Here is an 18,403-nt window from a genome sequence, read left to right on the forward strand (position 1 = left end):
AATGAAGTCTGTGTATAACAGACCCACAGCCAAAATCACACTGAATTGGGAAAAGCTGAAAGTATTTCCTCTACTATTTGGAACAAGTCTCAAATGTTCACTCTCACTGCTCTGATAGAATATAGTACTGAAGGTTTTAGTGCAAGCAAGTAGACATGAGGAAGAAATAAAAGGTGTACAAACAGGAAGGGAGGAAGTTAAATTGTCTCTGTTTACAGATGATAGGATTCTACACACAGGAAAACCTAGACTCCACCAAGAGACTATTAGCAGCATGCAAAATCAACACACAGAAATCAGTAGCATTTTATATGCCATGTAAACCTCACTGAGAAAGAAATCCTGAAAGTAATCCCATTCACAATAGGTACAAGCAAAGTAAATAACTAGGAATAAATTTAATCAAGGAAGTAAATTACCTTTGTAATGAAAATCATAAAACATTGATAAGAGGGGCTGGCACTGTGGCATAGTAGGCTAAGTCTCCACCTGGGGCACTGACATTCCATATGGGCACTGGCTTGAGTCCTGGCTGCTCCACTTCCCATCCTGCTCCCTGCTAATGGCCTGGGAAAGAGTAGAAGGTGACCCAAGTCCTTGGGCCCCTATATCCATATGGGAGACCCAGAAGATGCTCCTGGCTCCTGACTTCAGATTGGCCTAGATTGAGCTGTTGGGGCCATTTGGGGAATGAACCAGCAAATGGAAGACTTCTCTGTCTCTTCCTCTCTCTGTAACAGTGCCTCTCAAATAAATAAATAAATCTTTAAAAAAAAATTGAAAAGATAAATTGAGGAAGACATACAATAAAGGAAAGGCCTCCCATGTTCATGGATTCAAAGATTTAATATTGTTGAAATTTTTATACTGTCAGTGTTAGCATTTTGTTATAACAAATATTTATAAAGGAAGGAGGTTTTGTTTGGCTTATACTCATAGTCTGAGAGCACATGGGTCCCATTGGTTTGCCCATCTGATGAGGCCAGAGATGGCAGAGGAAATTATCCTTGGCAAATCAGGAAGCAGAGACAGGGAACATGCTTTTCCATGCCTATGTTGTTTCTCCTTTTAAAGCTATAATGATCATGAGAGTTAGCGCCCCACCCCAGCAACCTATTCCAATCTAATCACTTCCCAAGTACTGCTCATACTGTAAGTGGATTAGGTTTCTACCCTTAATCCATTAACCATTCATACAAGACTTTAGAGGCCAAGCCTTTTTTTTATAGTTTTTTTTTATTTTTATTTTTTTTTAATTTTTGACAGGCAGAGTGGACAGTGAGAGAGAGAGACAGAGAGAAAGGTCTTCCTTTGCCATTGGTTCACCCTCCAATGGCCACCGCGGCCGGCGCACTGCGCCAATCCAAAGCCAGGAGCTAGGAGCTCCTTTCTGGTCTCCTATGCAGGTGCAGGGCCCAAGCACTTGGGCCGTCCTCCACTGCCTTCCCGGGACACAGCAGAGAGCTGGACTGGAAGAGGGGCAACTGGGACAGAATCCATTACCCCGACCGGGACTAGAACTCGGTGTGCCCTTGCCGCAAGGCGGAGGATTAGCCTGTTGAGCCACAGTTGCCGGCCTAGAGACCAAGCCTTTTAACACATGGATCTTTGAATGACAAATTATTATCAAGCCATAATAATGGACTCAACCAGCACTGTGAATATCGGAGGCTTAACATGGTTCATCAGAGCAATCTTGAACCAGAACAACAAAGCTGGAGGCATTACAATACCTGATTTCAAGACATACTGCAGAGCCATAATGATCAAAATACGGAACTGCCATTAAAATGAACACATGGATCAGTAGAACAGAATAGAGATCCTAGAAATAAATACCCACAGTTATAGCTAACTGACTCTCCAGAAAGGCACCAGAAAATATTCTTTGGAGAAAGGACAGCCTCTTTAATAAATGGTACTGGGGAAACTGTATTATCTATATGAAGTCAAAACTTGACCCCTGGGGCCAGCATTGCAGTACAGTCAGTTAAGCTGCTGTATGTACCAGACATTGGCATCCGGTGTCAGAAGTGCTGGCTGTATACCAACCTGCTCTGCTTCCTATCCAGCTTCCTGATAGTGTGCTTGCCTGGGAAGCCAACTGAGGATAGCCCAAGTACTTGGGCCCCTGTCATCCATGTGGGACACAGGATGGATTCCCTGCCTTGTGGCTCCAGCCTGGCCCAGACCTGGCTATTTGCTACCATCTGGGGAGTGAACCAGCAGATGGAAGATGTCTCTTCCTCTCACTCTCCCTGCCTCTCCTCCTTATATTTCCCCCTCCCTTCTTCCCCCTCTTCCTACTTCCCCTTTCCCTCCTCTCTTGTTCGATGGGCTGCCTTTCAAATAAATAAATAAATCTTTAAAAGAAACACTACTTAACTCCTGTGTCTCACCCTATACAAAAATCAACTCAAAATATATAATAGACCTAAACTGTAAGATCTGAAACTGTGAAAACATTATAAAACTTTGGTGATAGATAATGATTTTTTGGATTAAACCTCCAAGACACAGGCAACAATAGCAATAGTAACAAATGGTATTACATGAAACTAAGAAGCTTCTATATGGCAAAGGAAACAATGAACAAAGTGAAGCAATAACCTAAAGAATGGGGAGAAAGTATCTGCAAACTGTTCTTCTGACAGAGGATTATATAGAGAATACATAAGGAACTCAAAATCCTTATAAAAAGAAACAAAATGAGTAAATAATCTTGATAAACATTTTTCAAAAGAAGAAGTAACAAATGGCTGGTGAATACAAAGGGACTTCCAAAAGTTAACAGGAAATGTACATTATATTTTAATCCAGGTTTCCATGAGCTTTTTCTTTCTTTCTTTCTTTCTTTTTTTTTTTTTAAGATTTTATTTATTTGACAGGCAGAGTTACAGACAGTGAGAGGGAGAGACAGAGAGAAAGGTCATCCTTGAGTTGGTTCACTCCCCAAGTGACCACAACAGTGCGCTGATCCAAAGCCAGGTGCTTCTCCTGGTCTCCCATGCAGGTGCAGGGCCCAAGCACTTGGGCCATCCTCCACTGCACTCCCAGGCCACAGCAGAGAGCCGGACTGGAAGAGGAGTAATCGGGACTAGAATCCAGCACCCATATGGGATGCTGGCGCTGCAGGTGGAGGATTAACCTAGTGCACCACGGCGCTGGCCCCTCTATGAGCTTTTTGAAGCTAAAAGTATTCCAGGTCATTTATGGAATTTTACATTTCATTTTATTAATATACTTGTGTTAAATTAGACAAGGTGCTTGCAGCTTCTGATCAGAAGGCTTTGCATCAGGTGAATCCTTCCACTTGGGAGATTTGTGTACCATTCTTTCTGGAGATTGTTATCACTCTTCTTAGGACTTCTGTTTGTGTGTTTATCTCCTTTCCTCTTTCACGCTGAATAAGTCTAGTTCTTCCCTTGTAGTTTAACAGTCACATTCTCTTTTTGATTTTATGGTGACTGCATTTAATACTTCACTGTCTTAATTTTAGCTCCTCCTAACCCCTACCCTCTTAATCATTCTTACTCATCATACAAATCTCTAGCACCATCTGCTTAGAATTTTTTTTTTTTTTAAGATTTATTTATTTAATAGGCAAAGAGAGAGAGAAGTCTTCCATCAGCCAGTTCACTCCCACAAATGGCCGCGAGCTGGGCCAATCTGAAGCCAGGAACTTCTTCCAGGTCACCCATGAAGGTACAGGGGCCCAAGGACTTGGGCCGTCTTCCACTGCTTTCCCAGGCCACAGCAGAGAGCCAGACTGGGCGTAGAGCAGTGGGTGCCCATATGGAATGCCGGCACTGCAGATGGTGGCTTTACCCACTATGGCACAGTGCCAACCCCAAAATTTTTTATTATCTACTTCCTATAAGAGATTTTTGAGTTTTGCTTTTGTGAAAGTCAGAGACCATGTACACCTAGACATACCCTATTGTACTCTCAAATTTAAATGACAATTAACTTGATATAAATTTGAAGCTTAAAAAAGAGCTTTATAAGTTTGAGTTAAGTATGATTGAATTGAATGTTTTCTTATTTATAGATATTAGAATTCAAGTAAATATAAATTTATCAAAATACTAATGGGATCTCTTCTTAGATTCTAGAAGGTGTAAATGTCCCCCTCTTCTTATGTATCATTATTATTCGGTTTAAAACCTGGTCTTAGAGTAGGGAAGGTTTTCCCAGCAAACTGCTGTTTTGCTTTAATTCTGTGCTCTGTTGCTTTCTATACTGTTCCCTCTGGTATTTGGCCTTGGAGTTTGTAAGTAGCCCAGGCATGTCTGTGTCTTGGTAGGAAACTGTTGATTACACCACAGGGATCTGGAACAAAGGAGTAACAGAAAACAGTCTTGGCTTCCAGGAAATCATCCTGGCCTCACAATGATTTTTCTCTTGTCACTTTCACACCTGTTATGTTACCATGCCACCTGAATCAATAGCTAATCATTTGTAAAATGGCTTCTTCAAGGAGGTTATTGTTAATTTTTAATCTCGGATATTTTCAGTCTGAAGTAATAATAGTTCACAGGTAAAAAATATTTTCAGTTGATATAGGATGGGAATTATTCAGTTAAACAGGGTAAAAACTAAATTCAGCTTTTTTACATCTTTATTTTAGGCATACATTTTTAACCTTGTTACTGCTTCATACATTATTTGTTAGAATCACTGCTATTCTGCTGCTAAAATAAAGTAATACAATTTTTTAAAAAAACTAAATAGAGGGGCTGGTGCTGTGGCATAGCGGGTAAAGCCGCCGCCTGCTGTGCCGGCATCCCATATGGGTGCCGGTTTGAGTCCTGGCTACTCCACTTCCTATCCAGCTCTCTGTTATGGCATGAGAAAGCAGTAGAAGATGGCCCAAGTCCTTGGGCCCCTGCACCCATTTTGGAGACCTGGAGGAAGCTCCTGGCTTCTGGCTTCGGATCGATCGGCACAGCTCCAGCCATTGCAGCCATTTGGGGAGTGAACCAGCATATGGAAGAACTCTCTCTCTCTCTCTCTCTCTGCCTCTGCTTCTCTGTAATTCTGCCTTTCAAATAAATAAAGTATTTTTTAAAAAAATGTAAATAGAATGAGCAAATCATGATTCTCTTCTGACTGGTTTTTCTTAAAGCTGTGAACTTGCCAACAGCCTGTCACTCATGCTTAGTCTACCATTCTCCCTAGCTTTTATGATGAAACTGAAATGTTAATGTTTTGTGATGTATGATTTTGTAGGTCTTTTGACACAGACATCTTTGAGAACCATTGTTCTTAATAAAAACTGGTTCTTTGAATTACAAAATAGAATTCATATGTTGAAAAATAAGCAACGTGGGTTCAAAATTTATTTTATAAGTCATTTTCAATAGCTAAAAGTTGCCTTCACCCTGCATAAATTGTTTCATTAATGTAAATAACATTTGTATTTTGTGACCTTGCAGGAGCCCAGGCTTGTGTGCTTGTATTTTCTACTACAGACAGGGAATCTTTTGAAGCAATTTCCAGTTGGAGAGAGAAAGTGGTAGCTGAAGTTGGGGATATACCAACTGTACTTGTACAAAACAAGATTGATCTCTTGGATGATTCTTGTATAAAGAAGTAAGATGGTGACTTTGGGGGGAGGGGAGATGGTAATTCTATAAAGTTAAAACATTTTAATCTTTGTTTAGGCTTACAAAATTTAGGAAAGATTTATTTAAATTTTAAAGATTTTAATTACTTTAAGTTTTAATTAAATTTCCTGTGAGCTATTCTGTGTGATTAATTTGGGTTAAAAAAATTCACACTGCTTCATAAGTAGAGAAAATTAAAAGAAATAAGTTTTGAAGGCCCTTTTAGACTTCTAGTCTTAGATCTTTGCAACACAAATCTCAATTGTCATATTAAGTCAAATGTAGATATAGTAAAAATATTAAGAAAAGCATCCCTAGATATTTTAATAACTTGAGTAAGTAGCAATCCTGTATTGATTACTGTAGCTACAAAGTTCAGATTCATATTATTTTTTACATATTCAGAGCTATTTTCAAATTTGTGAACAAAGTTAACACCTGGATAATTTCTGTCTGTGTATATTTACTCATAGCATTAATGTTTTTGCTAGTTTTCAGAATCTTTGCTTGGTTTTTACCTTTTAAAAATGTATTATTTTATTAGTTATCACTGTTACATAATATGTTAGCCCAAAACTTAGTGTCTTAAGACAACATTTACTATATCGTAGTTTCTATTAGTGAGACATTTGGAAATGATTTTGCTGGGTGGTTTTTCATGAGGTTGTATTCATGCTGTTGGCTAGTTGCATAAAGGCTTGACTGATACTGGCAGATCTACTTCCAAGATGGCTCACTAACTTGGCATGATGCCCTAGTTCTGTGCCATGTGGGCCTCTACCTAGGCTGCTGGAGTGTTCTCACAATATGGCCGCTATTTCCTCCAGAGCAGGTGATCCAAGAGAGGGCAAGGCAGAATCCACAGTATCTGTTACAACCTGTTCTCAGAAGCCACATACCATCACTTGTGTTGTATATTATTGGGCACATAGACCAGCCTTGATTAGAGTGTGGGAGAAGACTACACAGGGCAGGAAAACCAGGAGGCAGGGGATCATTGGGAACCATTTTGGAGCATAGCTACTACAGCCCTAATACAGGTAAAATCAGGATGCCACAATTGGGAGTCCATGTGGGTTGACACAATAATATATGACTGTGGCTTTTGATAGTGAAATTATTTCATGACCAGTAAGAATAAAGTAAATAATTCAATATGAGATTTTCAGAGTGTAATTAAATCCAAATGTTCTTAAAAAGAGGGGAAAATGAATTAAAATATTATATAAAGGTGATATTTAATCATTTTGTAGCTAAATTTAGTGACTATAAAAAAATTCTGTTCACAGTTAGTTATAGTGTAATGGTTGGTGTTAATCATCCATAGTAGTGATGACCAAACATTCAGCGAAGCATTAAGTAAAAATATAGTTTTCTGCTAATCTTAATTTAACTGGGCATCAAACTCAGGCTTCTGTAAAAAGAAATGTGAAAGGTCTAATCTACCTTTCCATCCTGCCAAACTGTATTCAATAAATGTAACTTAAAAGTCACTTTTGAAAACAAGTTATCAGAAAGTGCTTTTATAAGTATTTTTAAAAATTGATAAGCATTTTTTTAATTGATGCACAGTGAGGAAGCTGAGGCACTGGCAAAAAGGTTAAAGTTAAGATTCTACAGAACATCAGTGAAGGAAGATCTAAATGTGAATGAAGGTAAATTGCCTTTTTTAAAAAACTGTATTGCAACAGGAAATTTATTTTCTTATGCTTTTCCTTTTGTGTGGTTTAGAAAACAAGAACAAAATTTTCTTTGTGTTGCCTAATGTTAAGTAAAACTTAAAGGCATTCTAGTTCTTTGAGTTAGAGTTTTTAGTGATCTATGAATGCCCTTGAATACCTGTTATCCTCCACAGCAAACTTCTGGTGGCCTTTGGGTGTTATGATGCTTATTATTTCATCTTTAAATATCTAAGCTATGTGAGTGTGTATGCATGCATATTTTTCAAGCATCCCTTTTTTAAAATGACTGAATTGTTTTAGAACCACACAGTAGTAGATACTGCATTAGGTAGCTACAATGGCCTTCATTTGTTTAATATTTCCCTGTTTAAGAAAGTAAGATTAGAGAAAGATGATTGTTATTTTCCTCATTCCAGAATTACCACTAATGAGGGTAGGTTTCCTCAACTAAAGAAAGTAGGTATCTTTTCACGACCAACAATTTAGTGTTGCTGATTATTAACTACTAATCAGATACTTAAAACAGAAGAAACCTGACCACCAAGTATTGTTTTACTAATAAAACCATACGTTTATTAGTATTGTATTTGTACTTATCAGATATTGCTCAAATAATTTTTAAAAAGTTGAATTTTTAACTAGATTATATGTTTTCAATTCCATTTAACTAAATTTAACTTGTATAGCAAGTATAAATGTTGTAGTAAGTGATGTGGAATAACAGATTTACGCACATAAATAATATTGACCTAGTGGGGCTGTTTTTTATTCTAGTTTTTAAATATTTGGCTGAAAAATATCTTCAAAAACTCAAACAACAAATAACTGAGGATCCAGAAGTAATGCATTCAAGTAGTAACAAAATTGGTAAGTACCCAGAAAATTTTGACCCAAGTATGCCTGGTATATTTATTTTGCATTAGTTATTATATTATCCTTATTACGTCTATTTCTTGAAGAAGTATGATTAAAAAGTATTAGATTAGTGATTATTAAACCTATGAATATCAGGTCTGTTAAGAGGTATATTGAATTAAAAGCGTTGTTTACATTTTCTAAATCCAGTTGACAAAGACAGCAGAGATACGAAAATTTTTTATAAATGCCCATCCTTCTAAAGGACCTTTATAACATCCTTATAAAGGAGCTTCCCACCCTATACTTGTACTCTCTTACCTTTTCTGTTTGTTATCTCTCTTCTAGGCTTTTTTTTTTTATAACATGTTAACTGTTAGCAAAACTTCACAGTTCCCTTAAGAACAAGTGAGTTGTCTTCTTTTTTACAATAACCTCCATTTCTTGCATTGCCTTCTAGGAAGATGACAGCCAAATTTGCTGGTTCCAAAGTTCAGTGTCATCTCTTAAGGATTTAAAATCTGGATTCCATTCCCCTTCTCTATACGTACAGAAACACATCATTTTCGAGACCTGTTTAAGCTTAGGTGTTTTCTTGTTAATGGCTTTTTTTCTTACTTTGCTTTCTTTATCCCTGTCATCAGACACCTCAACCGCCTTGTGAAATAAGATAGGACATTTGCAGTTGACTACCTGGTCCGGTCTGCCAGGCACCACTCAGGTCTTCTTCCAGTTCGCCAGTTAAAGCTCTTTGATAGTCTGATCGTACTACACTTTCCTCCATCCTTCCTGTGTGGCCTCCTGCCTACTAATGTATGTACCTCTTATCCCTATTCCCAGAGGGCTTGCTGTTTGCTGACTTAGCATGCTCAGTACTGTCTTACTTCTTCACTTCTGCTACTTTGTTTCTTCCTTTGAGAATGACTGCCATTTCCTGCCCTCTCAAAGAAGTGTTCATTCTTCAAGGACTATCTAGAAAGCTCACGCAGCTATGTATCTGCTGAAGCCACGGCCTGCTGCTTTTTCTCTAAAAGAACAGTTGTGAGTCCAGGGCATTGCCTGCTGTCTAGTTCTACCTTCTTCATGGAGTTTCTCCTTTCTTATAAGTTAGATGTAATTGGTCCTTCCTTTGAAGGACCTTCAATCCTATGGGATCTTGTATCTGTTTTCTGAAACTTACCATGTAATCTCGTACAGTGTTACTTATTTGGGTACTGTCATATCTTATTTGTTAGACTGTAAACTTTCTGCAAATTTATCTTTGTCATTTTCATATCTCTGATAGTGTCTTGGACCCAGACAGAGTTTTCTGTATCATGGATGCTAAATAGTTCATAAACTGAAGATTATAGTTTGCAAATGGCACAGTTCAGAATAAAAGCTAATAGTTTAAAAGGTTTTCTTTTTCATATTTTTTATATATTTGTCATTTATTTGTAGGCCACTTTGATGTTGTTTTAGTCTAAATAGGAAAAACCCATATTACTAGCTTTTATATCTTCAGTGTATATTAACATGAAAATCTCGCTTTTAACTATAAATAGACTATCCTTGAGGAAATTGTATGATACGAAGTTAATAAGTAACATTTACCAATTCCAAATTTCAAAAATAGGCTGTTGGTGAGCAGGTGCAGAATAGTGTGTAGAGCATGCTACAATTTAGGTGAAAAGCAAGGAAAAAATAATAATTTTCATTTTTGCCTATATATGCCTAAAATATTCCTGGAAGGATATATGGGAAAACCTACTTGGCTTAGTGAAAGAAAACTGGCAAGGCAGCAGGGGATTAGGGTTAAAAAGAGACTTCACTGTGACCTTTTGTGTACCCTTTGAACTTTGTGCCATGTGATTTAGCTATTAAAAATATATAGGGTCCAGCATCGTGGAATAGCAGGTAAAGCTGCTGCCTGCAATGCTGGAATCCCATATGGGCACTGATTCACGTCCCAGCTGCTCCACTTCCCATCCAGCTCCCTGCTGACGACCTGGGAAAAGGCAGCAGGAGATGGTCCAAGTGCTTGGGTACATGCTACGCATTTGAGAGACCCAGAAGCTCCAGGCTCCTGGCTTCAACCTGGCCCAGCCCCATCCTGCTTGTTGCAGCCAGTGGACGGAAGATTCTCTCTCTCTCCCTTTCTGTGTACTCTGACTTCCAAATAAATAAATCTCTAAAAATAAATAAATAAAGGAAATAACGAAAGCTTAAAATTATAAATACTTAAGTACTCATTGGAGTAGGAATGGATAAACAAAATATAGCCTAAACATGCAATGAAATATGCATCCTTGAAAAGGAAGAAAATTCTGCAGTATGCCACACATGGATGAAACTTGCAGACGGTAAGCTAAGTGAGATAAGCCAGTCACAAAAAGACACTGTATGATTTCACTTACTTGAGGTAGAATAGTGAATTCAGAGAGACAGGAGCAGGCAGTTTAAAAACCTAGTGGATAAGATGCCCACATCACACATCAGAGTGCCTGAAGTTGATACCTGGCTCCTGACTCCAGCTTCCCACCAGTGTAGACCCCAAGAGGCAGCAGTGATGGCTCAAGGGATTGGATTCCTGACACCTACATAGGAGTCTCGAGTTGAGTTCCTGGCTCCTAAACCATGCCCCATAACCACGGTCCTCAGCTGAGGCTGGGGCTGTGGTGGACATTTGGGGAGTGAACCAAAAAGATGCTCTCTTTCTGTCTCCCTGCCTCTTTAGTAAATTTTTGACAGACAGTAATTCTTTTAAAAATCACAGAGACAGAAAGTAGAATGGTGGTTGTCAGGGACTAGAGGGATGTAAAGTGGGAAGTTCTTGTTTAATGGGAATAATTTCTATTGAAAAGAGCTATGGTGATGGATGATAGTAATGATAAAACATTAAGGATGTGTTTAATACCAGTGAACTGTACTCTTAACAAATGGTTAGAATGACAGATTTTGATGGATTGTACTATAATTTTAAAAATGAAAAAAATGAAATCTTTGAAAATATCATTGACTTTACTAGCAAGCTAGATGCAGTAGTTACTTCTGAGGTGTATCTGTACCAATGTCTTTGTTTTCCCTCAATTTATACAGGGGTCTTTAATACTTCTGGTGGCAGTCACTCCGGTCAGAACTCAAGTACCCTGAATGGTGGCGATGTCATCAATCTTAGACCCAACAAACAAAGGACCAAGAAAAACAGAAATCCTTTCAGCAGCTGTAGCATACCCTAAAACATTTTAAATAGGATGCGAGTTGAATGATCTTGTGCAGTTCAGTAAGAAACACATCCAGCTGTAACGTTATGGTACAAGATTTTTAGCAGACTTTGCACCTAATGGCTCTCTGAAAACTGACAGACTTCACTATTGCTCTGCAATGCTTTTCAGAATGTAGAGTGAGACCTCTGGTGGAAAAATTAATGCCCTGTGGATGTATTTTAATTTTTTCACATTAGACGAAGCATTTCCTGTTTTTGAAGCAATTCTTTAAGCAATGTCAAAAGCAGGTTTTGCTGAATTTTAGATGCTGGAAAACATAAATGCCTAAATATGTTGGTACAGATTTTAATACTATGGATCAAGGAAAGATAGTAAGCATTCTTTTTCTGAAATTGGTCATAATAGCTTTTCTGGAAAATAGTATTGAATTTGAATACTTAGAAAAAAATACTAAAAGGTAAACCCTAAATCTTGGCAGGCTGTATGAGTGTGTAGTTGGCAATGTTGCTTGTGCAATATCTGTATAATGTAGAGAGTGGAGGTATGCATGCAGATACCTGTTACTGGAGTAGACTGAAGGTATATGCAGAGTCTAGGAAAACAGATTCTAAAACTATTTACACATTGTGTATATGTAAGTTTTTATTTTCTAATGAGAAATTCCAGACACATATTTTGCAAAATGAGCTTGGATTTAAAAAGTGCTTTGTGCCAAAAATACCATACCTGATTTTTACACTGCTTTACTATCTTAATTTATATTGTTCATAATTCTTCAAAAGCAGTTTTCCTCTATGACAGGGTAAATAAGAAAAGTAGAAACATTTTAATGCTAGCGCTTCCCCCAGGTGACACATATCGTAAAACCCTTTCTCCTATTGCCCCTGTAAGCCAGGTGAGCTCGTGCTGTCAGAGGTTAGCCACGTCCCTAAGAAGGTACAGCACATGGACGCAGTGGTTCAGGCAGTCCTGTGAAGTGTGTGGTGCCTCTAGCATCTTTTGCTGCTAAGAACACAACTTTAAACTTTTAAGATGATGCTGACCATTTTCTAAAATGCACAAAAGGTGATCTAGTAGTCCTAATCCAAGTTAGGGATTTTATAGAGCCCTGCAACTCTATAGCATCCTTTTTGTTTACACATTTTTGTATGGTATTTTATCACTTAAAACTTTCTACAACCTTTGGTTTGTATAGCACTTTCTCTAGCGCTCTGTCAGTATCAGGTACAAAATAATTTTTAAAAGGATGTACTAGGCAATCATGTGTCAGCATAAGCTTTCTGACTTGGGGTAGTAGCTTTCCAACTAAGAGAAGTGCATGAACGCTGAAAACTGTCATTCACCACTGGCTTTGTTTCCAATCTATTAATAACCATTTCAATATATCTGGTTTTTATGGGATTTCAAAATATGTAAAAATAATTTTTCTTGGAAAATGTCATGAAGTCATTTATCATTACTTGTACTAAATATATAATGTTTTATGTATTCCATGTGTATGTTTCATCTTGTCTTTTAATTTTTTTTTAAGTTACCCATCTGCACCACCCTCATCCTTCTGCCTAATGTTAAAAATAAGAAAATTTCCTGGGGAGTGACCTCATTAAGTGGTCAAGAGTGAGTGTTCATTTTTCATAAGATTGAAATAATCTGGCATTAGCTCTTTCAGAGTAACGTGTTTACTTTTATGCCACCAGTTGTCACCATGCCCATTGCTGGCAGTGGGACAGGTGCTGAGGGAGAAGCGTCATTCCTGCAGTGGACACCTGCTAGTACTTCATCTTTCCTACCTTCTCAAAATACATTCCTTTTCATTTTTTGCACAAAATATATTTTGCAGCAAACAGTCTTACTGACCTTATTGGCAGAAAAATCATTCTGTAATGTGTTGTAATTATGTTTCATATTAATTAAATGTGTATAGGCAAAAGTGTTACTTTTCTATATAAAAATGTAATCTCTGATGGTGACTGCAGTTCCCCTAATAGATGTAATCATAATGTATGAGTTTTATGCTTTTTTACAAGAATTGAAGAGAGAACTTTTGTTAAACATTTGTATTTTTACTTTGCACTATTATTTTATACCTGACAGTCATTTTAAATCACTAAGTAGGCCAGAAAATCACTATAGGTGATGTTAATCTCTCAAGTTTATTAGTTCTAAAACTTTCATAATTAGCATTTTTTTCCTCTGAAATGCTTAATTATTTTAAATAATTTTATTGATTCTGATGAAACCATGGATGCTAAAGAAAAACTTGTCCTAGATTCCAGGTTATTATGCATTGCTCTCTAATCTGCTTTTTTACATCGTGGCTAGTTTTTAGCATACAGACATAGTGGTGGAATAATTGCCATATTTCAGAGTGCCTCAGGTTTCCTTTTCCTTTTATCAGCCTATACCTATGAATTAAATAGTATATAGCATAGCCCATATAAGGCAATATAATTATATAAAACAATGTTAGAGAGTTTCCTCTTTATCTGCCCAAAGTTGATAGCACACATGTACTTTTTCAAAATAAAGCTAACACTACCAAAAAGACGATGAAAAATGTTTCTCATCATGTAGTGAGGTTAGATGGTTGAGAAGCTGGCAATGCAATGCTTAGGAAGAACTCAGTAATGCATATTCCATTGTGCCTGTGACTTTTAAGGACTTTACTTTATCAGAACTAATGCCGTCTTAAGTGTTGGACTCTTTCAGTGTAAGATACTGTACATTGTTTGCATCCTTTTCAAAACTTTTAAATTGTTACTGGTGACCTGCTGAAGTGCTCCCAGTGTATCAATAGTGTGCCTGTTTCTCTGAAAACAAAACGAAATGATGGGGTGAGCGCTTGTCTCGTACTGTACAGTCATCCACTGAACCGGTAGACTTGTTCAATTTTAACTACTATGAATATCACACGTACTATTGTCATTCTTTAGATTTTCCCTTATAAAACAAGTAAACCCGTCTTACAAGAGAATTTATTTGCTAACAGAAACTATCTAAAACCACAGTGGACTCTGAAATATCCATTCACCACATACCTGGGTAACTGGATGGTTTGGCTGTAATAATCTTAATGAGGTAGTATTCCTTTTTTTCTGTCTAAATCATCTATAGTGAATTGTTCGTAAATGATCTTTTAAAAATAAACTTTGGAGTAAAAGGAAAACTGAACCCCTTCTATATTTTTGTTACTAATAAATAATGCTTTTGTAAATTGGAATGGAAAACCACCTGTATGTATTGCAGTTATACCCTAAAATTAATCTAAAAATTTCATGAAAGATGAATTCCAATAATCAAAAAATAAATACATTTCAAAGCTAGAATTTTGTGTGATGTGTCACTAGTGTGGAATTAATAAAATATTTAATGTGACCTAAAAAAACCAAAAGAGCTTAAAATTTCAGATATTTTTTCAATGTTTAGCATACTTATTTTATTGACAGTTATTGAATGTAACACGGCACTGTGGCTTAAATAATTTTGTTTTGGAAGATTTATATCAGTATCCGTTTGTTTTATCAATTTGTTTATCAGTTCGTTTTTGGTCTTGAAGCTATTGGCTTCCAAATCACAACACATCTACTTTGTCCTGTGGTATAAAATGGTGGTGCAGATGCATTTAAGAAGTGCTTCCTATAGGTCAGCATCTTGCCTGAGGTCTGTCATGTGCACTTAGTATTTTTTGTGGGAAACAACATTAATATTTTTTTAAGGAATACATGTATTTAATATATACAAATTTGAGAACATGGTGATTCTTCCCTGCCCTACCTCCCTCCCACCAGTACTCCCACCTTTCTTCCTATTCCTCCTTCCTTTTCCATTCTTATTTTTTACCGAGATCAATTTTCAGTTAATTTTATACTCATAAGATTAACCCTACACTAAGTTCACCAAATAGTATGATGAAAAAAGAAAAAAACAAAACCAAAAAGAAACATTATTCACCTGACAGGGCTGTTCAAAATCATCACATCTCAAGGTGTCAGTTTCGCTCCTATAGATTACATTTTAAGTATTTTAGTTACCACAGATCAGAGACCATATGGTATTTGTAGGAGCATTTTTCCTTCTATTTTACTGTTGGGGAGGCCAGGGCTTAAGGGGCACATTGTGTGACATGAGGCCCTCTGCTGGTAAGAGGCAAGGATGGCAGCTCGTGCCTGCAGTGTTGTCCTGTGCTTTGGGTTTTGTCCATTTTCACTTTGCTTGCTCTGTATGCACAGACGCACAGGCACACACTAACACCCCCACACAGAGGTTAAGCCCAGGCTCACTCATGTTCCTGTCTTAGCCAAGAATCTCAGTTCTTTTAATGTTTCTGAGTAACTGTAAAAACCAACCTTCAAAAATAGCATCACATCAGTTATGTTAGCATTTCTGACAGCTGATAATTTGAAAGGGATGAATAAACAGATGTTTCCTAGTTTAAATCATTGGGCCTTTTTTAGTTTACCAAATCATTATTCTGCTGCTTCTGTGTCGAGTTCTTTCATGCTTTCCAATTTTAAAATGTTGAGGCAGAATTTTCCATTAGATGATAACCTCTTTAGTGCAACCAGATGCTAGATGGAACAAGAACCAAGCCTCTACTCACTGTTATGTCTTTAATATACTGTCCATAGCCTACTGGTTTTTTTAGATTTATTTATTTATTTGAAAAAATTACACAGAGAGAGGAGAGGCAATAGAGAGAGAGGTCTTCCATCCGATGGTTCATTCTCCAATTGACTGCAATGGCCAGAGCTGAGCCAATCCGAAGCCAGGAACCAGGAGCTTCTTTTGGGTTTCCCACGCGGGTGTAGGGGCCCAAGGACTTGGGCCATTTTCCACTGCTTTCCCAGGCCATAACAGAGAGCTGGATAGGAAGTGGAGCAGCCAGGTCTTGAACTGGCACCCATATAGGATGTCAGCGCTTCAGGGCAGGGCATTAACCCGCTGTGCCACAGCACCAGCCCCCATAGCATACTGTTAGGAGGTATGCATCATACCTCATTTTGGGACCAGCACTGTATTGCAGCAGGTTGAGCCACTGTATCCTATACGGGTGCTTGTTCAAGTCCTGGCTGCCCCATTTCTGATCCAACTCCCTGCCAGTGTGCCTGGGAAGGCAATGGAAGACGGCCCAAGTGCTTGGGCCCCTGCAACTCATGTGGGAGACCTGAATGAAGCTGCTGACTCAGCTTTGTCCTGGCCCAGCCCTGGCTCTTGCAGCCATTTGCAAAGGGAGTGAAACCAGCCAATGAAAGATCTCTCTCTGCCTCTCCGTCTAACTCTGCCTTTTGAATAAATTCTTAAAAACAAAAGCATCTCACTTGGCTAATGTCTTAGGCTGCTCACATAGGATACACTGAGGATGGTGTCCACTGTGGAGTTTACAACACTGGAAGTCAGTAGTTCATTCACTACTGTGGGTCCTGCCCACTCCTGTAAGCTTTATTATTATTTTTTTTTAATGTCAGGGACCCTAAGTTAAAACATCACAGGCCAGCGCCACGGCTCACTAGGCTAATCCTCCACCTGCAGCACTGGCACAACCGGGTTCTAGTCCCAGTCGGGGTGTGGGATTCTGTCCCGGTTGCCCCTCTTCCAGGCCAGCTCTCTGCTGTGGCCCGGGAGTGCAGTGGAGGATGGCCCAGGTGCTTGGGCCCTGCACCCCATGGGAGACCAGGAGAAGCACCTGGCTCCTGGCTCCTGCCATCGGATCAGCGCAGCGCACTGGCCACAAAGCGCCAGCCGTAGCGGCCACTTTGGGGGTGAACCAATGGAAAAAGGAAGACCTTTCTGTTTCTGTCTCTCTCACTGTCTAATTCTGCCTGTCAAAAAAAAAAAAAAAAAATCATGAAGGTCAATTCTGTACTTTTCACTGGGCTGGATTTTCACTCTGTTCTCCACTGGTGAACTCAGTGCTGTCAGTTCCTCTGCACGTCCTGCGGGCCTTCACACGTCAGGGAGCCTGTCCTTCAGCGTGAAGGCAGACCAGGCCTCAGAAGAGGCAGCGAAGGGATGGGAACAGTGCCGGGAAGCAGGCTAGCCGCAAACTGTACATTACATGCTAGGAACAGTAGAGTTTGAGTAGGGAAGACACATACTCTAAATGCCCTTATGACCTAACTATAATCTATAGAAAATATGATCGTTTAAATGAGGGCCAAACTGTCATTCTTGGGGAGTTTCATTATTTAAAAATAAATTGTATTTCTAATTTTATAAAGAAAAATCTGTTAAGAATCCAGACAGGACGTCTGGCACAGCAGTTAAGATGCTGCTGGGGAAGGCTGCATGTCTCTAGAGTGCCTGGATTTAAACCTCAGCTCTGCCGATTCCAGATCCCTGCTGATGCACATCAAGGAACTGGCTCTCTGTCACCCACGCAGGAAACCTGGTTTGACTTCCTCACTCCCAGGCATTTGTGGAGTGAACCAGCAGACTGGAGGTCTCTCTGAAGAATAAAATAATTTTTTAATTAAAAGAAAATGGGGATCAGCACTGCAGTGAAGTGGATTAAGCTACTGCCTGTGGGGCTGGCATTGTGGCGTAGCAAGTAAAGCCACTGCCTGTGATGCTGGCATCTAATATGGGCACCAGTTTGAGTCCCGGCTGCTCCACTTCCAATCCAGCTTCTTGCTAACTGCCTGGGAAAAGCAGCAGAGGGTGGCCCAAGTGCTTGGGCACCTGCCACCCACGCAGGAGACCTGGAAAAAACTCATGGCTTTAGCCTGGCCCAGCCCTGGCAGTTGCTGCTATCTGGAGAGTGAACCAGTGGATGGAAGGTTGATTTCTGTCTTTCCCTCTCTGTAGCCCTGCCTTTTAAATAAAATACATTTTTAAAAAAAGATAATTAAAACACATAAAGGTCCTTGACTCCTAGCTGTGCTCACTCTGGAGGCTGGAGACAGGGCGTGAACCCCAGGCAGCTTGGGAATGGTGGAATGCAGCTCTCTTCTATGGTAAGAAAAGAATAGCTTCCCATAAAATGCCACAGCAGAGAAAATGAGAAAGGAACCATGCACAGGATACAGGGATCACGAGCCAGAGACTATTTTGT

General features: G+C 38.8%; 1 protein-coding gene across 9 annotated transcripts in view; it reads left to right on the forward strand.

Moving 5' to 3' along the window:
• The window catches only part of RAB23 (RAB23, member RAS oncogene family), a 58,215-nt gene that overhangs the window by 25,355 nt on the left and 14,457 nt on the right, over positions 1-18,403 (forward strand). For 5 of the 9 annotated variants that reach the window (XM_017345219.3, XM_051854621.2, XM_051854624.2 and 2 more), the window contains exons 4-6: positions 5,439-5,595; positions 7,182-7,264; positions 8,066-8,158. In XM_017345219.3, the coding sequence (XP_017200708.1) occupies positions 5,439-5,595; positions 7,182-7,264; positions 8,066-8,158 (333 nt within the window). Of the gene's footprint in view, positions 1-5,438; positions 5,596-7,181; positions 7,265-8,065; positions 8,159-8,606; positions 9,368-11,224; positions 14,679-18,403 lie in introns of those variants that run through there. The other 4 variants (XM_002714520.5, XM_070073917.1, XM_070073918.1 and 1 more) reach the window with 2 other exon arrangements.

This window comes from Oryctolagus cuniculus, chromosome 5 (assembly GCF_964237555.1).
Source record: "Oryctolagus cuniculus chromosome 5, mOryCun1.1, whole genome shotgun sequence".
Lineage (NCBI taxonomy): Eukaryota > Metazoa > Chordata > Mammalia > Lagomorpha > Leporidae > Oryctolagus > Oryctolagus cuniculus.